Source organism: Phytophthora infestans, genomic scaffold (assembly GCF_000142945.1).
Source record: "Phytophthora infestans T30-4 supercont1.13 genomic scaffold, whole genome shotgun sequence".
Lineage (NCBI taxonomy): Eukaryota > Oomycota > Peronosporomycetes > Peronosporales > Peronosporaceae > Phytophthora > Phytophthora infestans.
Window position 1 is genome coordinate 937452 of NW_003303746.1, and position 25004 is coordinate 962455.

Sequence of the window (25004 nt, forward strand, 5' to 3'; positions counted from 1 at the left end):
GAAGCGCGAAACCGTCTGCAAATGGTGCAAGTTGCAGATGAGGATTAACAGCTATTGCACCAAAAGTTACACCAACTCGGCGGACGACACAGGCCGAGTTGAGATGGAATGCTACTGTGTCGAAACTACATATACTGAATAATTACGAAATGAAGTCCTGAACGATACCTACGGGACGCCCAGTCAAAGGAAGAAAACTAAAAAGTCGGCGATCCGGATTCCAAGTGAGTTGAATCCGACGGAGACAACTGGGAAGAGCTCAGCGAACTCGACGATTGGGGACGTGGCGTCGGAGCAGACGTCACCCCTTGGGAACTTGCGGAAGGAGATGCAACATTCGCAGCAGTGGCAAGAAGTATCATCGCCGAGCTAGCCAACGAAGCTGATGCCGAATCAGGTGCCTCAGGATCCGACGCGGCGGAAGTGGGCTGAGGATCCGTTCCACTGGGGAGTGGGGTGCCGAACAGAGACATACTCGGAGACGCGCCTCGGAGATTGGGAGAACCCAACCCATCGTCCGCCGAGTCGTCATCAGACGCACGCTCGCCATCTGAGCCGAGCTCACCGATCGAAGACCCAGTGAAGATATGGATGCCTTGACGATTCAGCCGAGGTGGAGCACCTGGGGCATAGGCAGGAGGCGCTTGCTCAGCAAGATCGAAATCCTCTTCAATCGCGTCGTCAACAACCTGAGGATCCATACCGCGCGGAGCGAAAACTAAGAAGTCCACGTTCCGAGCGCGGAAGCAAGTATTGTATGGATGGACCGCCGGGTCAGTCAGCCACCAAGCTCGCCAGGGCTCGGCTAGATCCACATCGTGAGCACACTGGACCCAATCTCTCCCGGAAGGAGCCCACGAAAGGTTAACGGGAGAGTAATGGGGAACGGACGGATCGAAATAAACTTCTGCGTCCACTAGAGGAGCAGGTTCATCGCCGAGCTTCTGAGTGACCGCCGAGTAAAGCTGGTCGTAGACAGCAACAACCAGAGATCGCAAGGTGTCACTACGACGTTTGCGCTCGCGCTTGTACACCAGCCACAGTTCGTATACCTCAGCGAGCTGGGCGGGCGTGGCAGCCGGGTTAACGTCAGGGTGGAGACCCATCAACACACTCGACTCGACGATCCAATGACGACGCTCATAGAGAGCTACGAAGTAACGAGTCATTTGGCCGTCAGTCTGGATGGGCCTCCCCGCCGAGTCCAAGGGACTGTCGCCGCGAAGCTTCACCCACATATCTCCAAGAACTTGCATCAAAGTTCGAGGTCGGGTCAAAGAAGCCAAACACCGCCGAGCTTCCTCCAGTATCGACGGAGAAAAGAAGAAAGGAAGCTCGGGGAGCATCCGACGAAGACGCTGACATGGATGGCTCGGGTCGAAAACGTCCATGAAAGCTCGAATGCCGTCAAGAGAACACGACGTAGACGGCACACGACTCTTGCCCCCAACGAGCTCCATCTGCACCCCTCCGCTCAGTGTATCCAATAATGCATTCCAACAACGAGTTGAGCCGAAATGCATGAATGGTACCTCGCGGAGTTGAGCCATGTGAAGAGTCAGGCGACAATCCTTGGACACCGCTTGCGAGGCTCGAGTCCGTAACGTCGCCAGCGGAAGTGTAAGAGCGCTGGGAAGGGCGACCACAGCCGGACGTGAGGCAGTCGAACTCGGCTGAGCGAGAATCGATATAACCGGGAGCCTGCTCGGCGAAGGAGCAGCCGGAATGGGCTGAGCCGGAGCTGGATCAGGAGTCGACGGAAGCTGCCGATGCTTGTGGTGTCGATGCGTCTTGTGATGCTTCTTGTGCTTCTTGTGCTTCTTGGATCGCTTCGACCGATGACCGGTAGGACTCGACGAGGCACGACGCTTGCGATGCTGCTGCTTCCCCGAAGCCGGCGCAGAGGCAGAACTCGTCCCGTCACCAGAGTCCTTCGATGAAAGCCGCGAGGAGGGGCGATCACTCGGCGGCAAAGACTCATCACTCATCTCATCGTCAGAACCAAAGATCGCCGCATGAAGACCTCTCGCTTGGGCGGAACGACGAGCATCTGCGGTCGCTGAGTCGGAACCGGAAGGACTGCCAGCCGAGTGCTCTGATAAGGAAATGGGATTCAAGAGCGACCCAACGGCAGGATTTGTCGAGCCGGTGGACGGAACAGAACCATCACCAGGCCCTAACACCTCGTCGTCAGACGCGTCGAGATCCTCAAGCAGCTGAGCAGTCACAGTACGGGCGGTCGCAGCCGATCTCCGAATAGGACGCCCAGATGGGGACGTCAACACGGCCGTGGTCACAGGGAGAGACGGTCTGAGGACACTCACGGCCGGAGTCACTAAGTCAGTCGGCGTGGTGGATACGCTCAGACCCCGAGAGGGCGACTGGGAGTGTCCAACCACCGTTAGCACGACGCTGAGTGGTGCGCTCGACTGGGGCAACCCAGCGGAGATGGGCGAAGTCGAGCCTGGGGCACCCACGCTCGTAGCCGGGACAGGCAGTGAGGCCACGACATCAGATGAAGATATCGGCGGTGGGCGAGTAGCCGCGACCGACGAAGTCACCGGAGGGCCAGAAGACGAAGAACCCACCGAAGTCGTCGAAGCGACTGCAGGAACGGTGTCGGCGGGCGGCTCAGGCAACTCAAACTCAAACTCAGCTTCGCTCGAAGCGTCACCGTCGTCTTCAGAGCGAGCAGAGACAGCGGGCTGAGTAGCAGAACTCAGCTGAAGGTGACGAACCTTCTTCCGCCGAGTCCGACGACGGGACTTTCCAGAGCGAGGCTTTCCTCCATCGGATGCAGTAGCTTGAGGCGAACTTGAGTGCAAAAGGGCACTGATAGCCTCGTGTCCATCCTCTCCGGGGAGTGGACAAGCGTACGGTTGAGGCGGATGCGGCGCCGGCGTACGCTGACGAGGACCTGCGGCTGTGGGAGACTTGGGGTTGGCATAACGCCGAAGCTGCTGAGTCGAGGTCAAGTTTGCCAAAGGCGTACGGTGAAGCTGAGCAAGAGTCGGCTCAGCCTGAGTGGTTACCGCCGCCGAGCTGACTGGAGCCGCAGCCGAGTCTGCCAATGAAGTCGTCGAAGACCCTTGACTAGCTGAGGGAACCACACCAGGACCAATAACGGAACTCGCCACTGGAGCATCTCGGCGAGGATGGACAATCAACTCCAACCGCCGAGTTTCACCAGCGGGAATGTTGAGAACCTCAGGAAAGCGAGACTCCAAGACACGACACAGCCGGGCGTTGAGGAGAAGGTCGGACGGATCAAGCCCAGGAACTTGCAAGCCACCGCCAGCAGCAGCAGCCATGTGAGGATCGTGCATCGGAATAATACCATTCCGACGGATGAGCCGCTTCTGTCGCAAGATCACCGCTCGCTGCTCAGCGATCACCGACTGAGCGTGCCGCAAGGGTTGAGTACCGGTGGAACTGTACAACCGCACCGACTCCTGCAGCTGTTCGAAGTGTTTGGAAGCGATGCCCTGAAGAGTAACGAACGCCGCATCCCTCTCAGAAATGGATCGAAGAAGGACGTCGATCTCGGCGTCCCGATCCAAGACTTGCTGATGGTGGAGCTGGGCCTGACTCAACGCAGCGTCGACCTTGCTCTGCTCAGCTGCGATGGCCCGAGCAAGTTTCGCCTCACTCAGAGCTACAGCCTTCCGCAGCGACGCGAGGAGATTAGCCGATTGCTTGGCAGCAGCCTCCAATCGAGACACTTGCTGTTGAGCCGACGAGAGCTGAGTTGACAAGTCGACATTACTGAGAGCAAGCGAGTCCAGTCGCCGAGTCAATGCGCGGTTCTCCTCCTGAACAGCTTGGTTGTCAGCTTGGAGATCGCCGATGATCTTGGGGTAATCAAGAGCGGCGTAATTGCCTTTCAGGATATCCAACAGTTCCCCCGCGGAAGCAGCATGCAAAATCGCTCGCCGCTGTACAGGATCGGACGGTTCCACGGAACGAGTGAATCCGTAAGCCATGAGCCTCGCCAAGAAGGTCAATTCTTCTCGGCGATCATGCCCTTGCTCGTTAATTCTGGCCATGAGGGAGTCAAGACTCACTGGAGCAGCCGAGCTTGGCTGATTGGTGGCGCCCGAAGTGGTGTCGCCTGGCAAGCTCGGTGGACCAGGAAGGCGCACGCGAGAAGACCCCGCCGACTCCGCGTCAGACTCATGGGAAGTTGTCAGGTCGACCAGCCCAGCTTCATGCCGGTCGCTGACCCCACGAGTACCGACGGGTCGAGGAATCGACTCAGCTGGCACGCCTTCACCTCGACGAGGAGTTGGAGAAGAAGGATGGTTCCACGGGTTGTGCTAGAACAACATGCGAAGAGTAAGGAGCTGCCAAGTGAGTGATAGCGGAAGCAACGAACGTACCAAAGAAGGTGGTGGGGAGCCGCGAGACGTCATCAGCCGAGTACGGACCAACGGTGGCAGAACAAAATGAAGGATTAAGACACTCACCAGCTCGGCTCGTATCATAACCGGGGCAGTTGTGGTGTAGGGATTTCCAGATTCGACCATACGCCGACCTACTTTAGGTCAAGAATCGGCTCGGTCTGATAACCCAGAGCTTAGGAGCCAAGGATCACGGTAAGTACTCGGCGATCTGTCCGGATATGCTATCCGGATAGCCGCTGAGCTCAACGGCCGCCTGAAGAGTCGGTAGAGATCCGAAAACGACTACATTTCACTAGATATTTGTATGAGAAGCATAGGATTAAATAGGAGGAGCCGAAAAGGCTCCCAGAAGATAACAGAGCAGAATTTTCCTAGTCCAAGACAAGTGTACACTTTTCCGGTAAGTCCCTGCATAGGGCTGGATTATGCCTGCCGTCAATACTCGAGAGGCATAGCTTGTAGAGTATTGACTGGTAGCGCCAAGAGATTAGGTCGGTCCGGGTAGGACAAAGTCTCGCTACGCGCGAAAGAAAGTCCCGCATACTCAGCGGGCCGGTACGTCGGATAGCCCGGGTGCCGTAACACTTCTAGCTGAGCAGCCTCTGCGCTCGGTGACCTGTAAAAGCGCTCGCGCGCCGTCGTCCATCCTTTGGTGGAGGGCACAGGGTTGTGAACGAGCTCAGCCGAACCAAACTCGGCGGAGTCTCGGAAGTGATCTGACTTGGTTAGTCGGAACCGAGTGGAAACGAGCCACTCGTCTGTCCCGGAAGGGCCGGACCGCGAGGGGACCACCCTCTGCGCAGGCCATACAAACCGCCGACCTAACTCGGCGATTCGTTGTGGTTTGTGTAAGGAATCCACATCTGACGATATTTGTGTGTTCTACTACACCACATGGTGCACACACGAGGTGCCGTGCTCGTTGAATATACTCAAGCATGGTCAAGCGTCCCTGCTTCAGAGGCAGGAAAGCGGACCGTTGAGCAGTCTCGTCCTGCGGTTGTTTGAACGCGAGCCGTAGATCGGGTTTCTTGGACGCCATTGTTGGGAAGCAGGCGGGGTCAGCGACGAGCTTACCGAGCGCCCACTCCTTCGCTTTGCCACCTAGTTTGGCGAGGAGAACGCGAGTCCTCGCAAGCTTGGTGGACAATTGCCGAGCTTCAGCTGCGATATCCACCTCGCGGAACCACCAGTTTAGGTGAAGGCTACTGTTGCCTTCGCCACTGTAGGTGGCGACATCGAGCATTGTGATGTCGGTTTTGCTCTTGGACAGCGTGGAAGTCGACACTCGCAGACGTAGTTCTGTGAGTTCACGTGCCATGAACCCCTAAGTGGTCACGTGATTTTGGGCTTCCAAACCGGCTGTGAGTAGCGCCTGGATGACGGCTTCGCCGTATGCAGCGGTGAGGCTGTGTAGCATTTCCCACTCGATCGACGAGAGATGGGGGGAGCTAGTATGTTCGAGTGATGTAGTGGTCATCTTGGACGCGTCGTTCATCGATGCGTCTTTCATCTTTTGGCGTTGAACGGATTAGGAAGTGCTACCAGGTGTAACGGGCTAAAGACAACCTGTTACCAAGCACACACTGTAGTTTTAGGAAGCAGGTAAATTAAACTCTGATTGATTGGCGTGACGGCATCAAGGCCGTCACAGCCATTAACGATAGGCTTGGGATCAAATTGGCCACCGTGCACCCACGATGGCAACCATGTGACAAAGCTCTGTCCTAACAGTAGCCGGCCGTAAGGACTGGCCGTAAGAACAATTCTGTGCTAATAAACGCTGTCGCTTGAACCACAAAGATATATACATCTATAAATATAGATATAGATATATAGTTTAAGATTGAGCAAAAAGAACAATTCTGTGCTGGTGACAATAAGCGAATTGAACTTGACCATTGTTTTATATACGTTTTTTTAGAGAGCAAAATTCGATACTACACGCACTTTGTAGGCGGGCGTGTTGCCGACAAGGGCGTAGGATAAGGTTTTGAATGGAGCGATAAGACAACAGCACAACATGAGAGGTGTAAATTATGGTTATTTTAAGCTGACCCCATAAAGAAACGTTTAGAAATTAGACCTAATTGACATTTAACCATCCTGGAATCATATTTTAAGGACCAAATACAACAAAATCAACAGCAAGGCGTCTTGCGACGCATCGCTATATCCAAATGCTATAACCATAACTGGCACAGATTGGAGTGTCTAATGACTATATCTGAATTAGTACAAAATGAACACACTTCAATGTGTTACAGTTTGAATATTTTTACTTCAAAGTAGCTTTCATTGAGTTTCGTAGGAGAAATGATTAATATTCAGTTAATCACAAGCTTAAACAGGCAGTCCAAGCGGGTATTTAGTGCAGCTGGACAGGCCATTTCTATCCTTTGCATTGATTCGAGCTAAGTTTCAGAAACGGTCCATGAAATCCAACACGAATCTCAACTAAATATATTGTGTAGCGTTTGTAGAAGTGCTATTTGAAGTGCAGGTGCTTCTGGGTGGAAGGTGAAGGTACAGTGAAAGCTAACAATAATAAATAGACTTTGTCAAGATCACTACTGGTGGTTAATTTGAGCTGAGGCCTGTCCAGCCCTATGCACAGGTCGGCCGGGAGGTTGTTGTATTGAATCCGCCCTCTGGGGAGAACAGACCTGAAATGGTGTAAAGTATTTTTTTAAGCATGGTAAGTACCGAAATTTCTTTCTCAAAGGGCGCACTGATTACTAAATGACAATAGAGGAGGCAGTGGTTTGAAGTACAGGAGCATAGGAGATACATACATTAAAGATCAATTTACCGGTACACCAAATTTATTCTACCATATACAGTACGACAGTATTAGACTCAGTAGCCTCACCTACTGCATGTTAGCACAACATCTGAAGGCGTCAAGTAGCACAAGGCTAGTTTCTCTTGTACTTAGTTAGTTTATCACCAGAGATTCAAGTTCCGAATTGTACAAGTACTGCACGAAAACACATTCACGATGTTCACATTTTATAGCACAATGATTTTGGTGGTGCTGAAAAGGCAGCTACAGTACCTCCACTCGCATGATGCAAGTCTCGTAGCTAGCCGGATAACTGACATCCAGTTTCATCTTGTTTTCACTAAGGAGACCACTTTTTAACATCAAGATTTGTGATTGTAGCTGTATCTGGTTGCTTACAAACACCAAGTGAATATATAATTTGCCAACATCCCAGAATCTGAAGAGCCGGTAGATCAGCGTTTCTGCAAGTGTACCCTTTAAGAAACGATTATCCTGATCTTGGATTTCTGTGGTTTCATTGGCTAACACTCCTTTCTTGAGATTGGGAAGGTGTGCCCTTTGAGATTGGAATGTCGGTATAGTAAGCGTTCTCTTCTTCCTTTCTCTCTTGTTGTTCGTTGCTGTTGTCTTCTCAAGCAACTCATTCCTCCGTATGACCACCAGCGTATACTTTTAGGCCACTACTCCGTCCTGCAATCACACAAACCCCTAGAGCCCTAAATATACACGACACGAAACATGCACAGCTCCAGAGATAAATCTTGCCGACCGAATAGAGGCGTGGGGCGTCAGGATCTCCTAGGCCTGTGCTCTTTCCGCAGCAACTACAGTCAATCACGAGCGGGCTGCAGATACCGCGAGTGTGTGATCTCTTCTTTAGAGACCTGTGCTCTTGTCCGTGACCGCTGCAGCTACCACGAGCGGGCTGCTGATACCGCGAGTGCGTGACCTTACGGGACTTCAGATACCCGCGTCTTCACACCCGACGCGTCCACTAGCTCAGTACACACGCAATAAGCAATACACTCGGTTTCAATCTCTTTATTTGCGTACGTCGCCGGCACGGCGGAGCCGCTCGACCACTAGGTGCTAGCGCACTTCGCAGCTAATCTCTTCCTAGTTCACTGGAGCACTTGCGCACTTCAGTGTGAATCTAGAACTGATTCACTTCCCTCACGCTGACCTCCAGGTTCACGTCGACTTCGTCGTGCCTCCCCTGAGTATCGTCCATCTGCATATTGGCATCTGCTTCGTACCACTGTCTTCCTCTGTCTTCACTCAAAAGGGCGCGGGCAAGATCCTCACATCCGTGGGTCAGCCTCGGCAACCCGTCAATCTTCAAATCGTCTCCGCTCTCCGCCATCTGCTTCTTCTCATCGTTGTTCATGTAATTCGTACGTCTTCTTGCTCCACTCGGGACCCTGCATCTTCCAAGAGGATTTCCATCCTCTTACTCTCTTTCCCCTTTCCACTCGAATCGTCCTCGATTCTCGCCGTAGATTGTGATTTGTTTGTCCCACCTAATCAGTTGCCGCTGTTCCGCTACTGTCACGTGTTGTTGCTGCGCCACGATCTCTCCGTCCTCCTCGATCGTCATTCCGCTCACTCCCAAGTCTTCCTTCGCGCCACAGATGCTCAAAGTCTTTGAAGTTGATCCACAATCGCTCTGGTCTTCCTCCGTCATGGAGATCTCCCAGGCGTTTCACTTCGAATTCCAGTACGTAACGCCCCGTACGGCATCTGTACCTTCGCCTTCTACGCTCCACCACGGTGCCGGTAGGTCCAATCCTGGCGAGACGTGAGTGTATAGATACGAGCCTATCAACTCCTCGACGACCTCTATTGGCAAAGACATAGATCCTCGGCTCTTCGTCTTCTTCGTGGGCGATCCGTCGGAGTTCTCGCTCAAGCTCCTCGAGTTCGTGCTGCTCTCGTCGTCGTACATGTCCGCTGCTGACCGCTTGACTCTCCGGTTCTCTCGCGGTTTGTTTGCTGCCTTTACCTCCTCTGCCATAGCCAGTGCCGCTTTGACTTTCTGATCCCACAGGTACTGTTCTCGTTTCGCTCGTTCCAGTGCTTCCGGAGACTTCTTGCTCGCGTCCTTCGACGTCCTTGCGTTCTGTTCCGCGATAGGGAGCTCGTCGAATCTTGGAACGGGTTCTGCTGGCGATATTACCGTCTCGTTCTTCGTACCCCACTCGTCGTCCTTCATACTCGCGTTGCCATCTGCCGTTTGCTGTCGCGGGTTCTGGCTCGCCATCAGGTTCTTGCTGCCCGCTGACACCTTCTGGTTCGTCGTCGCTCTCGCTCTTGTGTTCTGCTCCGTACGGGTATCTGGCTTCAACTGGTGAATCCACAATTGCCGCTACTGGTGTTCGGTTCACATCTGTTGGTCGCCTTCCATCAGCCTGTGTCTCTTCCCGTCTTATTCTCGTCTCAGCGCTGCCTTCCTCTTCTGGAGCTTCCTCGGCTGCTGCGATAGCTTCATCTCTCAGGTTTAGGGCCATGTCTTCGGTCATCTCCTCCAGCAGGTGAGTCGGGTAATAATAGCTCAACAGGAAAGAGCAGTGGATCACTAACTCATGTCCCGATTCCAGCATCTGCACCAGGTAGTTATCATAACCAGCTGCCTCCACAATTTTCCCAGGTCCTCGCCATCGGTGTCCAAACTTGGTGATCCCTGGGCCCTTCGCTGGGCGGTAGACCCACACAAGTTGTCCAACCCGGAAGTTGCTTTTTCTTCGTACGTTGCGTTGGTTATAACACATGGCTTGTCTCGCTTGTTCTTTTTCCAGTGCTACTGCCGCTAATTATTGCGCTTTCTGCAGGTCTTGCATCAGGACTTCGTGATAGTCGTCCAAGGTGCTATGAGGAAACTCCAATCTGCTTCTGCGCAGCAGCTCTGCTGGGGTACGTAGCTTCCTTCCCATCATCAGCTCATTTGGTTGATAACCGTGTGTTGTGTGTCTCGAGGAGTTGTAGGCGTACAGCGCACTTGGCAAGAAATCGTCCCAGTCATCCTGTTGCTCGTCCACGTACAGGCTAATCATGTCTTTTCACGTTCGGTGGAATCGTTCAACGAGTCCAAGCAAATTCGGTCGGTACGGTACAGGTGTAGACTGCTTCGTTTGCATTAGGTCCAACAGCTCTGCTGTCACCTTGCTACCAAATTCTCTTGCCCCGTCCATCATGACCTCACGCATTGGCCCAAACACCAAGACAACCTTCTCCATCAGAAATCGAGCGATCGCCTTCGACGTGTGATTCTTCACTGCCACTGCTACCGCATATCCAGTGGTGTATTCCACGTCCGCAATGACGAATCGATTGCCTTCCCCTGTTTCTGGCAATGGACCCGCTACGTCAACAGCCCAGCGATCTCCTACTGCTCCGATTCTCACGCTCCGTAATGGTGGTACCACGGCTTTAGGTCTAGCCTTCTTCGACCCGCAGTCTTGACACGCGGAAGTCCAACTCTGAACGGCTTCCCGCATCTGTGGCCACCAGTACATCCGCTGCAATCTCTCCATCGTCTGTGGCCCCCTCAAATGCCCGGCCCAAATGCTGTCGTGAGCCTCTTTGAATGCTAGCGCCCAATAAGTCGTAGGCAGAATGATCCGACTGCCTTCCGACTTCAGCTCTACCCGTACAAGTCCATCGTCGTCGACAAACACACGCTGTCCTCGGTAAGTTCCTCTCTCCTTCAGGGTATTCACCATCACTGACTTGCCCTGTTCTCGTTTGATGTCTTCGTCTGTGAATTGGACAGTTCCCAGCTCGGCTGCTTCTACTCGCTACACTGCCGCTGTTCGCGTGAGGTGCCTAATAGCGTCACCGATGCCTGCCTCCAACTCCGTGGTTTTGCCCTCTTCGTCATCGTCTCGTCCGATCATGGGGTCGTCCGCGTCCTTCCTCTTGTTATCAGCCCCGTCACTCAGGTCAACAGGTCCTCTAGACAGCGCGTCCGCTACATGGTTCTCGCGGCCAGGCCGATATTGAATATCAAAGTCATATTCCTGCAGCGTAAGTGCCCATCTGTGTAATCTTCCAGCCGGCTCCTTGGTCACCATCAACCACTTCAATGCCACGTGATCTGTCACTATGGTGAAATGTCTTCCGTACAGGTGAGGTCGGAAAAGTCTCACTGCCCAAACCACTGCCAGACATTCAAGCTCCGAAATACTATAGTTCGCCACTGTAGGATTGTTCACTTTAGATGCATAGGCCACTGGTTGATCTCCGTGCCCTTCATCCTGGGATAACACTGCCCCCAACCCCGGCTTCAAGGCGTCCGTAGTCAGCTTGAAAGGAAGCCGATAATCAGGGTATATCAGCACTGGTTTTTGACTCAGCCATGCCTTGGGCCAGGCGAATGATTCCTCCTGTTCTGCTCCCCATCTCCATTCGACTTGCTTCCGCAATAAGCTGGTCAAGGGCGCCATCTTGGTGCCAAATTCAGGTACAAATCGTCGGTAGTAACCCGCCAGAGCTACAAACCTCCTCACTTGGGCGTCGTCCGTCGGTTTCGGGAAGTCTACTATAGCTTTAATAAGTCGCGCAGTAGGCTGTATCCCCTTCGGTGTTAGGTCATGCCCTAAGTACTCCATTTGGGTAGTTGCGAATGAGCACTTCGACGCCTTCAAGCTCAGCCCAGCGTCCGCCAATCTCTCTAGTACCACCGCCAATTCCACTACGTGCTGTGCCACTGAACCGCTGGTGAAGATGATCACATCGTCCAGGTATACCAAGCAACAGATCCACGTGAGTCCTCGTAGTACACAGTCCATCAGTCGTTGGAAGGTGCTGGGCGCGTTACAGAGTCCAAAAGGCATCCGTGTGAATTGGAAGAGTCCTCTCCTGGTTGTAAACGCCGTCTTCGGTTTGGCCTTCTCAGCTACCCCCAACTGCCAATATCCTGCGTGTAAGTCCAAGCTGGAGAACCTCTGAGCTCCGTGCAGGGCTTCCAAAGTCTCGTCCACTCTCGGTAGCGGGTACACGTCCTTGATGGTCACTGCGTTCAAGGCCCTGTAGTCGATGCAGAACCTGACGCTGCCATCTTTCTTCTTGACAATCACCACTGGGAATCCCCAGGCGCCTTCACCATACTCGATCACACCTTGATTCAGCATCTCGTCCACCTCCTTGTCGATCAGCTCGTTCTCGGCCACCGCATGCCGGCGCCTCCGCATCATGATCGGGGCAGCATCTCCTGTGTTAATGTGGCGCTCCACGCCTATTGTCGCCAATGGTGGGCATCCCTGCTTCTTCACCACTATCTCCGAGTACTGCCTCAACAGAGCAATCACCAAGTCCTTGTCCTTCGGCTCCATCTCGCCAATGTCCAACTTGTCTTCATCCTTGAGGGGCTCAGCATCTTTCTTCCGCAGTGTCTTCACCCACTTGGCTACGCGCTCCCGCTCTAGTTCCCCGTTCAGCTCCAATAGCTGCATATCCTCCGTCACGGGTATCCACGTGCCCAGAGCTTCTCTCGCCGGCAGCTTTTCACGCCGACCTTCCACATTCATCACTGAGATTCGTACCATCCCATTCTTCTCAGTGTCAACGGTGGGTGCGAGCAACATATGTCTTCTATGAGTCGGCTTCGGTACGAAGATCCCTTCGGTGCCATCATCCGTATCCACTCGCATGTGAACCACATTGCTGGTGCTATTCGCTAATCTCCGTGTTTTCGCCAGACGCACCATCACCTTCCTAGGCTGCAAGCTCGTAACTCCATGGCACGTAAACGGCCAAATCACCTTCTCCCCAGTGTTGCTAATTTATTTCAGCTCTCGCTTGCCGAAGTCCATCTTGATCTGGTGCCGCACCATCCAATCTTCATCGACGAGGAGTTCATCTCCCTGTTCCTCCACTAGAAGTGCGTCGACTTGTATTCTTTGCTGGAGCGGTGTAGTGCCCACAAATCGCCAAACTTCCAGGACTCGGCAGATGCCTCCGCCAAATCCTTCCACGATGTCCACTGGTGCGTTCCGCATGATGCATCTGCCATACTTCTTCAGTTCTTCGCCGGCTACACTGTACTGGGCGCAGCTATCCAGCCGAACCTCTTGCGTGTGTTTCCGTGTCAGTGCCAGCAATGCTGTAGGAAAACAGTTCAATCCATCACTTTCCACTGCTCGTAATGGTGCGACTCTCACTTGGTTGCCATTGCTGTCATCTCTCAGTTCCACATCGCCGTAGCACCCATGTTGCTTGTACTCGTACGTACGCCGAGGCTTCTTCCGCACTACCGAATTCTTCTTTACTGGCTCGGCGCTTCCCGATAGTAATTCCTTCCGCTGCTGAAGCCGTCGAAGCCGTCTCGCGAACCGGAAACGCTTGGCTTTCTTTACCGCTTCCCTTCTGGCAGCTCGCATCTCTGCTAATGACCCTGGTTCAATCAGCTCATCAGGTGCCTCTTCCTCAAACCTCGCAACTTCCTTCAGCCATCCACTCGTCGAGAACTCGCCAGTACTCGTCGGTGGAGCATCCCCATCTGTTTTGCCGTCCGAGGTGTTCTTGTCCACGAACGCGTTCTTACCGGCCTGCTTCTTCTTTGCTGCTTCCACCCGTTTTACTGCCTCTGTGGCGATCTGCGCTTCTCCTCGACGCTGTTTCGGCTGTTCCAGGTCAACAGGTATCCGTAGATCTTTAATCAGCTGTCGCACTCGCGTCCTTAGTACCTTCGCACGTGCTTCACGCTTCATGGCTAGCTCTGCGACCAGAATGCCTTTGCCTGCCGCAACCTCATGTTCAGCTCGTCTTTTCCTCCGTCTGGCCGACGCCGTCCGTCCAGCACTTATCGGCACCGTCTGGCGCTCAACTGCCGCTGGGACTGCCGTCACCTGTTCTCTGGGATCCGCAGCCACAGCATCCGCTGGTTTGTCCGCTTCTTCCACTGCTTCAACTCTAACGGCTTGCTCACTCGTTACCGCCGGGGTCTCTCCTCCTTTCTCGGCTGCATCAGCCTCTCCCGCTCTCTCCTGTCGGTCGATCTCCACCACATCATCACTTCCACTCGCGCCAACCGCCTCACTCTTCCCCTGCACTGAACTACCCAATGTGTCACACGCTCTCACAGTCAGGCCTTCCGGGCTTCCGCTCTTCCCCTGGACTGAACCAACTATCTCGAAGCCGTCGTCTTGGCGCTCCGTCCACCGTCGCTTGCGCTTGGTGTTCCTCCTCTTGGCTCGTGTACGGCCGCTTCTCATTTCTTCTTGTTCAGCGTCGGGGTGTCCTTCGGTCGCGAACAGCAGAGTCCCCATCTCTACTGTCGCTGGCCATTTCCCGGAACTACTGCTGACGTCGTTGCTGGAGCTGCTGGTGTCGTGGCTGCCTGGGGCTTCTCCTCTCCCACTACTGCTAGTCGTCACTTGCGCGGGCTGCTGGTGTTGCCGCTGTGCGGGTTGTTGTCCGTTCAAGTCCTTCAGCCGTGTTCTGCACTCTCGCCACCAGTGTCCAGGCTTGCCACAGTAACTACATCTCGTACTCGCTTTTCGCTGTTGGATCTCTGGCGTGTCCATCGGTCCATAATGTCCACTTCCCCGAGTACTTCCGCGTCCGCCTCGTTCCTGCCAGTTTGGGTTTGCCGGTCGTTTCGAGTGGAGCTGGTAATCATCTTCTCTAGTGGCCTCGTGTGATTCGGCTTTCATCTCGAACACTCGTGCCTTTGGCTTCGTTGCTGCTGGCTTCGTTTCTTCAGGACCACTGCGGGCTGTCAATATCAGTGCTTGCAGAGCTGCAATAGACAGTGGGTTTTCTCCCTGCTGACTTCTCCCATCGATTAATAGCGCCGCCTTCAGCGTCGAACATGGGCTGTTCTTCGCTCGCTGCCAGTCCACCCAGGCCCAGTTTCGCCCAGTCACTCTGGTCTATCACCGCCTTAGCCGAAGCTTTCCGTTTGGCTGCCGGAGCTTCATCCGCGTTGCTCGCTATTGCTTCGTCGTCACGGTACCGCTTTTGAGCCACTCGCCAGTCCGTCACTTTCACTCCTTCGCCATATACTCCGCTCGCATCCTCTGCCAGCTGTACAGCATCGTCCAACGTCTGCGGATGGTGGCCTCTTGTCTGCATTCCTACCATCTCGTTGTTAATGCCGTTCATGAACGCCTCCACGTACGACTCCTCAGGAACTCTCTTGCCGAAGCCAATCTGTCTCAGTCGACCGGCGAAATCACCAAGTCGTTCCCCTGGCTGTTGCACTCGCGCTACCAGTTTCTGCTGTGTCCTGAACAAGTTATCCCGGCTGCCGTACTTCTTGCGGAGCTTCTTAACCAAGTAGCTGAGCGTCTTGTCCTCCTCTCTCATAGTTTCCGTCAGCGTCGTCAGCCAGTCGCCTGCCTCCCCTTGCAAATGTGCACTGACACCCAAGTACAGTTCGTCTGCCGTCCAGGTATTCCCGCCTAGTCCTGCCTGCCGCTCAACTTCCTGCGGTATCTTCGCCAGCCATGCCTCAATTGATTCCCTCGGTTTCCCATGGAAATCTGTTAAGTTCAGCGTCTTCATCCTTGCTCGAGGTGCGGGGGTCGCAGGTGCTTGGACTATCACCGGCTGTGCAGGTGCTGCAAGTGGTGGCTGTATCAAGAACCGCTTCATCATCGCTCTCTGCTGTGGGGCTGTCAGTTGATCCCACCAGTTCATCGTCTCCAAGTCATCACCCTGTTGGTTAGGCGCTGCTGGTGCCGCCGCTCTAGCTGGTGGAGCACTGCCGCCTGGTTGATTGCCTCTTGCGGGTAGATTAGCCTGCGCTCTTCCTCCATCGTTTTTTCCCGCTCGGTTAACGTCTTGGGCTTGGTTGTCGCTGTCGCTGTCGTCAGCAGGGTCTCTTAGGGCGGGTCTCATTGCCGCTACTACAACTCCGCTGCTCACTGCAATCTCGTCATTCTCGTGGACACTGTCGTCATCATCCGCTAGTTGAATACGGGTTCTCGGACGTCTAGCACGCTTTGGCGTGGTCGCTTGTCTTCTCGTAGGCGTTCCTGCCATAGACGTACTGTTTCTCGGTGATGATCTCGTGCTCACCATTACTCAATCCTTCTGTTTTCCTCTTCTTATCCGCCTCCTGCTATCCGTTCAGGGGTCTGTGCTCAATCACTCTCTGCTTCAGATCCGCTGTATCTAATTCCGTAGCCCAATCCGTGGACTTCCGTGGATCGCTTTCCCCTCACTCGCCGCTTCCAGCTAGGTTCGTGCCTCTGGGCCAAGCCTCGTGAAGGTCTCGATGTTCTCAAGAGCCAACCGTGTTAGAAGGCCCCTGTATGACCACCAAGTAAGCGTTCTCTTCTTCCTTTCTCTCTTGTTGTTCGTTGCTGTTGTCTTCTCAAGCAACTCATTCCTCCGTATGACCACCAGCGTATACTTTTAGCAACCACTACTCCGTCCTGCAATCACACAAACCCCTAGAGCCCTAAATATACACGACACGAAACATGCACAGCTCCAGAGATAAATCTTGCCGACCGAATAGAGGCGTGGGGCGTCAGGGTCTCCTAGGCCTGTGCTCTTTCCGCAGCAACTACAGTCAATCACGAGCGGGCTGCAGATACCGCGAGTGTGTGATCTTTTCTTTAGAGACCTGTGCTCTTGTCCGTGACCGCTGCAGCTACCACGAGCGGGCTGCTGATACCGCGAGTGTGTGACCTTACGGGACTTCAGATACCCGCGTCTTCACACCCGACGCGTCCACTAGCTCAGTACACACGCAATAAGCAATACACTCGGTTTCAATCTCTTTATTCGCGTACGTCACCGGCACGGCGGAGCCGCTCGACCACTAGGTGCTGGCGCACTTCGCAGCTAATCTCTTCCTAGTTCACTGGAGCACTTGCGCACTTCAGTGTGACTCTAGAACTGATTTACTTCCCTCACGCTGACCTCCAGGTTCACGTCGACTTCGTCGTGCCTCCCCTGAGTATCGTCCATCTGCATACTGGCATCTGCTTCGTACCACTGTCTTCCTCTGTCTTCACTCGAAAGGGCGCGGGCAAGATCCTCACATCCGTGGGTCAGCCTCGGCAACCCGTCAATCTTCAAATCGTCTCCGCTCTCCGCCGTCTGCTTCTTCTCATCGTTGTTCATGTAATTCGTACGTCTTCTTGCTCCACTCGGGAACCTGCATCTTCCAAGAGGATTTCCATCCTCTTACTGTATGATGCTAGGGGCTCAGTCTTTTGTAGAAATAATTGCACGGCTTACTGGGAACTTAGCATTTTGTAGCGACTGGTCTAAATAAAAACCCAGATTTATGAAATTAAAGAAGTCAATTTAGGCACAGGGGGGTTCAGAGTTTTTGGAATAATTATCCTGCCTCCGCTTCGCTTCGGTGGGAAGACAAACGTCTAGAATAAAACCTAAACTACCGGCGGCGCTCGGCTAGTGTGATTCGCAGTTGCACTCCGTATTGTCTGCCAGTTGCGATAACATACGTACGAGAAAAGCAAAACTGCGAGAGAAAAATACAATATGCCGAAATTGATTGTTGGTCGCAACTGAAGAAGGAGTCACCTCCCAGCCAATTCTCTCGAGAGACGAGAAGTCAGCAACACGATACACAACACTGCGTGGAGTAGGCTGTGCAGTATAGCATTTGCACAACTTTAATTAGAATACGCTGTGTAAACTAAGTTCATGTTTTTTTAAATCTGTTAGTAGCTGTTTTAGAACGCTGTTGCGGTTTGGAGTATTCATAGACATTCAATTTTCCCTTTTTGACGGCCAATAATGTTTTTGTCGCCAATGTCGGCAGATTTATGGTATAGTGAACTTGCAAACATAATGTTGTGGTAGTCAGTACCGATATCGCATGCGACATTAGGGTATTGTTACCAGTGTCTAATGGTAACCAAAAATCATATGATATTTTTGATATTAATAGTACTTTTTCGAAATAAACTATTAATAGTAACTTATTTTTGCATAAATTAATATAATATTTTAATATTAACTCGAAGAACTGAAAAATATTAGATACTACATAATATTTTATATTCTTTTCCCAATTAAGTACGTTTCTTGCCACGTGAACCGAGCGGAGCCAAATAACTTTTTCGATCAGGCTCTAGAAAAGGTAGTCTTTAAGACGATGAGGTATTTGCTCTAGTCGTGTCACTTTACACAGTCGAGATGGAAAAGTGCAAACGCTTGCAGCTGTTTGACGTTGATAGAGCGAAATCAAGACATTTGTTCTTGTTCTCTACCGATCTCCTCGTCCACATCGTGCGTCTAATAAACCTGCTGCCTGTGGCGCTAGATTAATGCGCTCAGCAGTGCCAACACACGACGCCAACCTTGCCGTCACTCTAACAATTGTCCCCTCCCTCACCGTTGATTAGTAATACTTCAGCTAGTCGAGCGTTAACGGCATTTGATTGGTTTAGTAGACCGATTACGCAATCGGTGAAAAATATAATATCGTATTAGCTAATATTAAGATGATATTTAATAATATCACATTATCTCAGAAGACAATATTAGGTGATATTTTTTATATTAACTGGTCTACAGGTGATATTTTCACAATATTAACTTCACCGATTTTGGAGTTACCATTAACCCCTGATTGTTACTGTTTCAACACAATATGGAATGATTACTGTAGCTCCTACAGTAATCATTCCATATTGAAATGACACGATTCTCTGGTGGATCTGCTCTCTCAACGCCATGAAATTTTTGATGCGATTCTTCGCTGTGCCCTGCCGCAAACCTTCCATTCCACAACTTTATTTGCCGACCGCAATCGAGATATCTCCATCTTTCAGGGGCTAACAAGATCCATATCGAACCCGGATTGCCACCACTCTCACTGCCATGGGGTTGTTCAACCTTGTGCTAACTGTTGCTGCTTTTATCTTGCTTGAGATTATTAGCTGCGAGGCCAAGGATGGTACTCACACAATTGTCTCGGAAAGGAAGCACTCTGGAGTAAAGTTTTCGCCCGCAGTGGTCGGAAATGGTGACAGCGACAAGAAACAGCTTTTGAGATCTCTCACCGACAGTACCGAGAGCAACGAGAAGCAAGTTGAGGAAGCTCGATCGATAAACTTGTCATTTTTGAAAAACGCGAAGAAGAACATACCTGGCCTAAAGGCTCTGAAGGCGGCAGCGGCCGCAAGATCTGCAGCAACACAAGCGAAGAAGGCTGAAAAAATCAAGATGACCAATCTTTTTAAGATCTCGGGAACAAGCGACCGGGAATTATTTCTAAAATTCAACGAGTGGAGAGCGATGAAAAAGACAGGGGTTGACGCTGTCGAAGGCGTTTTTAAGGCGATGGGAAAGGCTGGGATGACTGAAAAACAAGCTATCGCGATTGGTAACCGATACGACCGTTGGCTCAGCGTTTTCAAAGTGAGCGCTTGACGTACTGCTCACATGTAGCCTTACCGTTTAACTGGACTAAGTGGTTTCTCTGATTTTTTCGATATACTGAATCCTTTTATAACGATGTGACACCTCTTTACGAGGTCGTCTTACTGTATTGCCCATTCACGGCGGGAATTACTACTGTAGTATTTATTAATATCATCGCTTTATGATATCATATTTTCTCCTGCAGGGCAACAAAAAAAGATTAAACACACGAAATCCAGTGTCTCATAACCAGGGGCTGATGGCTACTAAAAAACAGGTATCATTTAGTTTTTAGAGTCGTAGTACTATTTCGGTATCAAATAGCAATATTAATTTAGTTTTTTTAAGTTAGCACAATTTTTTTAAATTAACTGAGAAATTTGAATAGAAGATGCTAGATGTTTTTTATGTTTTTTTTATCACTGAAGTACGTTGATAACTCTACTGAGTAAGAACTCTTTCGGCCAGGTTCTAAAACACCAGTAGTGATCGCAGGCTTTAAAACTGACGAGTATTTGCTTAACATTTCACTGTGACACAGACAAAGCCAATCGAGTTGGAAGCTGCAAACAGTTTCAGTTGTTTGAAGCCGATAGAGCGAAATAAAGGTATCTATTCTTGTTCTCTGCCGATAGCCTCGTCCGCATCGTGCGTCTTATAACCTTTAACCTGTGATGCTAGATTAATGCGCTTAGCAGTGCCAACAAACCACACCAACCTTGCCGTCACTCTCACAATTGTCCATCCCTCACTGCTGATTAGTAAAACTTCATCGTTAACGACATACATGTACAGAAGTCCCCCTGAATACGCGTAGCTAATACTTCATATACCCGTTATATCGGATCACATAGATGAGGGTACTTTAGACAAATCACAGAAGAGCTGAGAATTCCCTATGAAAATTAATCAGACGACCCCCTTTCGCGGGACTTCTGTATGACTTACAGTCGTGCACCTCGTTTTCGGCCCCGGTATGGCTTAATAACCTGCACAATCTAATGATTGCGCCACATGCATTGCGCAAATGAGTTGCCCATCTCCTTTGGACCAAATAACCTCAATGGTATTCCCCTCTTCGAGGAGGGATGAAACGCCGCACTTCCGCCACGATGTATCAGCTCAATCACTTCACCATACAGCAGCTCATTATAAATTTTGTCGCAAAACGCCATGGCACGTCGCCCGTCCGCCTATTCTACGTTGAATCTCGCCAATAAGCAAACATTGTGCAGGAAGGCAGCCACAGAGCCATCATGGACACTGTCTCAGCTCACTCAGTGGGCCACACAAGAGTTTCAAACCCACGTAAAGCGCTCCACCCTCCAAGGCATTCTAAAGCGCAAGAGGGACTACGAAGACGTCCCGAATGCTCACTGGTATTGTGTTGATGATGAATTTGAGATTTGTACTTAATTAAGGTAATACAAAGTAGTACATTTGGATTCCATGTGTTCCTCTTTAAATATTCGCAGCTCGTAGACTCTATATGGTCCACCCCGCCGAATACGAGGTGCACGACTGTATGTGTTACAATCGATTACGCAATCTAAAAAAAATAAAATATTGTATTAGCTGATACTGAAGCATTTTAAACATATCATTTTTATCTTAGAAGAAAATACTAGGTAATATTTTGTTTTATTAACTGGTTCACCAGGTGATATTATCACTAAATTAACTTCACCGATTTTGGAGTTACCATTATTAATAACCCCTGCTCACAACACTTGGATATGGATAAACTAAGCATAACTTATGCAAAGGGTAGGTGCAGTGCGTCAGGTTATATCCAGCAATTCTTTAAGTAATTTGCTTTCATTTCCAACGTCGGAACGTTATTCCAGAAGAGATAGTCAAGGGTTGACGCAAAGTGTGCATTTGCTTAATCTCAAAATAAAATGAAGACGGTTTTTATATATTTAAAAAAAATTGCCGCACCATTGGTGGTTTCCTAAATCAGCGTCTGGCAACAAGAACTCCCAAAATAAGATCCCGGACGCATTTAAAGTCATTTATGAAGCATGGCTGCACGTAGCGTTTAAGTCGTGTAGATAACACGGCACGTCACGACAGTGTCTTCGCCATGACAGAATGGAACAGTGCAGGAGCGCCGCAAAAAGCAGTTCTTGTTTTTATTAAATTCACTTTTTTCGGCCAAACACGGTATTAATAACAATGGGGACTCACATTAAAGTTTGTAATTAAATTAGTAATTTAATGTAATCAATTGCACTCGACAATAAAATGTGATACATCGACGGAATCAGATGTCTACCCACTCATGACGGAAAACGTGTGCCAGTATTTTCTAATAGTAGTGCTCACGCTCTTGTAGAATCATTCTACACTAAATGGCCCGGACTAAACAGCGTGCCTGATGGCCAGGTGTACTTCGTGAGCAAAATCCACGAAGAGGGGTCTACGGAAGGGCTGAACGTATAACCTGCTATCCTTGCTTGACAATTATGGCTCTGGTAGTAGATGACCCATCCTCCTGCTATTAATACCATGTTGAACGGGTCGGTATAGTCCGGTATCGGTCGTTTGCGTGCGCTACCCATTGCGTACGCAAACGACCGATACCGGACTGTACCAAGACGCTAGCTACACATTTACCTACAAACTTCAACACCCGGAAAGTGATCTATTTACGTGATCGTCTTACTGCAAGCTAGTGCGAGCAAAAATTAACGGGAATTTTTTATCATCGCTATATGATATTAGCGATATTTTATCTCCTGCAGGGCAACAAAAAAAGATTAAACACACGAAATACAGTGTCTCGCAGCTTCAATATCAATAAACTAAAACTACACTAATGCAAAGGGCTCAGCAATACATGTATCGCAATAACATGCCTATCATTTCCAGCGTCCAATTGTAAAAGGCTTGCCGACCTTTGTATAGAAACCAGCTTTTATTTTGGGAGTGGGTGGGTGAAACATCGACAAAGGGTTCAGCAATTGGATGTTTATCTTACAATCTGAAAATCTGTGACATTTTAGGTAAATCTAGGCACACCATCGTGATAATAGGATATTATAGTTGGTCTTCAACCCAGCTCTAATTGACTTCATTTTTAGTAAGGCACGAACTCATTTACTGCGATTGTGATGCTTCGATCACGTAGCAAGGGCGACCTTTCAAAAAAGCTTTTACAGCAAGTATGCGGCGAGGCCAAAAGAGAACCAGCCCGGCCCCAAGTGATAGCGCCGCTGTGGCGCAGTCACTGCAGTCGAAGCGAGCTAATGCGAGCACCAAACGAACCTACCAGTCAACAGTAAAGATTATGAGGACATGGCTTGCTCAACAATATCCAAGTACTGTCGATGCAGATACTCATGAGCTGCGCGTGTAACGGGGTACGTACCGTGTGCCACCACCACCGATCCAGGAGCAGCAGCGACTCGGGTACGAATGTGAGCTAAGCGATACAATTGTTTTCAGAACCCCCGTTGACCGAAAGCGACGACCTGGAGAGCAGCACCGAGTTTTAACTGCCCCTCCTGAAGACCGATTAGTCGTACGTGAACCAACTAGAAGCGCACCAGTGACTGCACATGATTATCACGGAGTTCACCAACTAGTCGTTCGGCAGCGCAACGAAAACTGGATGAGTGAACCGGAGCCAAAGCGACCACGCCTACAACTAATGGAGCAGGCCAATTTGTCGGAGGAGGTACCGAATTCGTATCGTGAAGCGTTGGCGTCGGACGCCAAGGACGAGTGGTTTACGCGTGAGCTGTACTCACTTGGTGAACATGGAGTTTGGGAGATTGTGCGAGCACCAGCGGACACGAAGCTTGTCGGGTGCAAATGGGTATTTGTGTTGAAGCGGAACGAAAAGGGAGAAATTGTTCGGTTCAAGGCCAGATTAGTCGCCCAAGGTTTTAGCCAAACTTTCGGTATCGACTTTGATGAGACGTATTCTCCCGTAGCAAACATGGCGTCGATCAGGATGTTCATGGCGCTGTGTTGCCAGCTAGGTTACATGATTGAACAGTGCGACGCTGACACTGCATTCTTGTACGGCATTTTGAAAGAGGTGATTTACATGCGTGTGCCCGAGGGCGTGCCGCACCAACCGGGCGAAGCGTGTCTGCTGCAACGGAGTTTGTATGGCCTTCGACAGGCATCCGCAGTTTGGTACAAGACCATTCGGAACGCGTTCAAGGACCTTGGGTTTAAGCAGTGCAAAGCCGACCCGTGCATTTTTGTGAAACAGAGCGGCAGCAATTTTGTGTACGTGACGCTGTACGTAGACGACTTGTTGATCGGAGCTCGCTCAAAAGCTGAAATCGCGGTCGTGAAGCAGTCTCTAGCATCCCACTTCAAGATGAAAGATTTGGGTGCGGCGCGATTCGTGATTGGCATGGAGGTACAGTACAACATGGCGGAGAAGCGCCTAGCGCTATCGCATAAACCGTTTATCTTGCGGCTGATCAAAAGGTTTAACCAGAAGGACGCGCACGGTGTGCTGAATCCCTGTGACAAGAGCCAAGTGATGACGAAGTTGAAGACACCGGCATCTGACGAAGAGCAAGAGCGGATGGAGCGCCGGCCGTATCGATCATTGATCGGATCACTGTTATACATCGCGATGGGGACGCGACCGGACATTTCGTTTGCAGTGGCACATTTGAGTCGATTTTGTGAGGAGCCGAGAGAAGTGCATTGGAACGCAGCGATTAGAGTAGTTCGCTATTTGAAGGCTACTATCGACTACGCCATTCAGTACCGTGGCGACAACAGTGGAGTAGTGAAGCTTACCGCGTGGAGCGACGCTGACTGGGGCAGCAGCGTGGACACTCGCAAGTCTTCTAGTGGTGTACTAGTCTGTATGGCAGGAGGCCCCGTCATTTTCAAGTCGAAGATGCAGCGCACTGTGGCACTTAGCTCCGCGGAGGCAGAATATATGGCGATGGCGATGTGTGCACAAGAGGTGCTGTGGGCGAGAAGCCTTTTGAAGGAGATGGGACACCAGCAAACAAATCCGACTACAATTTGCGAGGACAATCAGAGCGCGATGGCGATCGCTAAAAACGCTGGGTATCAAGCGCGAGCTAAACATGTCGATATCAAGCTGCATTTTGTGCGTGATCATCTTGAGAGCGGCAACATTGACTTGCAGTACGTACCGACCAAGACGCTGCTAGCTGACTACTTAACGAAGGCCCTACCGAAGAAGACATTTCTCGACCTGGTGACGAAGAGCGGTGTATACGCAGCGAGTTGAGGGGGGAGTGTTGAAGTTGCTACTAGCAAATCCACGTGAGGCAACTAGCTGCGATCGGCACGCGAGAGAGACACTGCGAACAGTACAAACAGGTGTGTTTGCAGGCTCGAGAATGTTCGAGAGTAGAGAATTCTAGAAGCACAGATAGAGCTAGCAGTAGTGAGGATGTTAGTTGCTAAACGACAAATACGATCACAGTGTGAAATCTACGCGTTGTCGTTTG

At 51.0% G+C, this 25004-nt stretch overlaps 3 protein-coding genes across 3 annotated transcripts; 2 read left to right on the forward strand and 1 right to left on the reverse strand.

Moving 5' to 3' along the window:
* Positions 1–8214: 8214 nt before the first annotated feature.
* PITG_08320 (uncharacterized protein) lies at positions 8215–8695 on the reverse strand (the record flags this gene model as incomplete). The annotated part of the gene is made up of 1 exon (XM_002903670.1): positions 8215–8695. The coding sequence occupies one exon, from the start codon at positions 8576–8578 to the stop codon at positions 8345–8347; it is 234 nt and encodes a 77-aa protein (XP_002903716.1).
* A 5201-nt stretch (positions 8696–13896) lies between these two features.
* On the forward strand, positions 13897–14667 carry PITG_22851 (uncharacterized protein; the record flags this gene model as incomplete). The annotated part of the gene is made up of 1 exon (XM_002903671.1): positions 13897–14667. One exon carries the CDS (start codon positions 13897–13899, stop codon positions 14665–14667), a length of 771 nt encoding a protein of 256 aa, XP_002903717.1.
* A 4332-nt stretch (positions 14668–18999) lies between these two features.
* On the forward strand, positions 19000–19551 carry PITG_08322 (uncharacterized protein; the record flags this gene model as incomplete). The annotated part of the gene is made up of 1 exon (XM_002903672.1): positions 19000–19551. One exon carries the CDS (start codon positions 19000–19002, stop codon positions 19549–19551), a length of 552 nt encoding a protein of 183 aa, XP_002903718.1.
* Positions 19552–25004: the final 5453 nt, after the last annotated feature.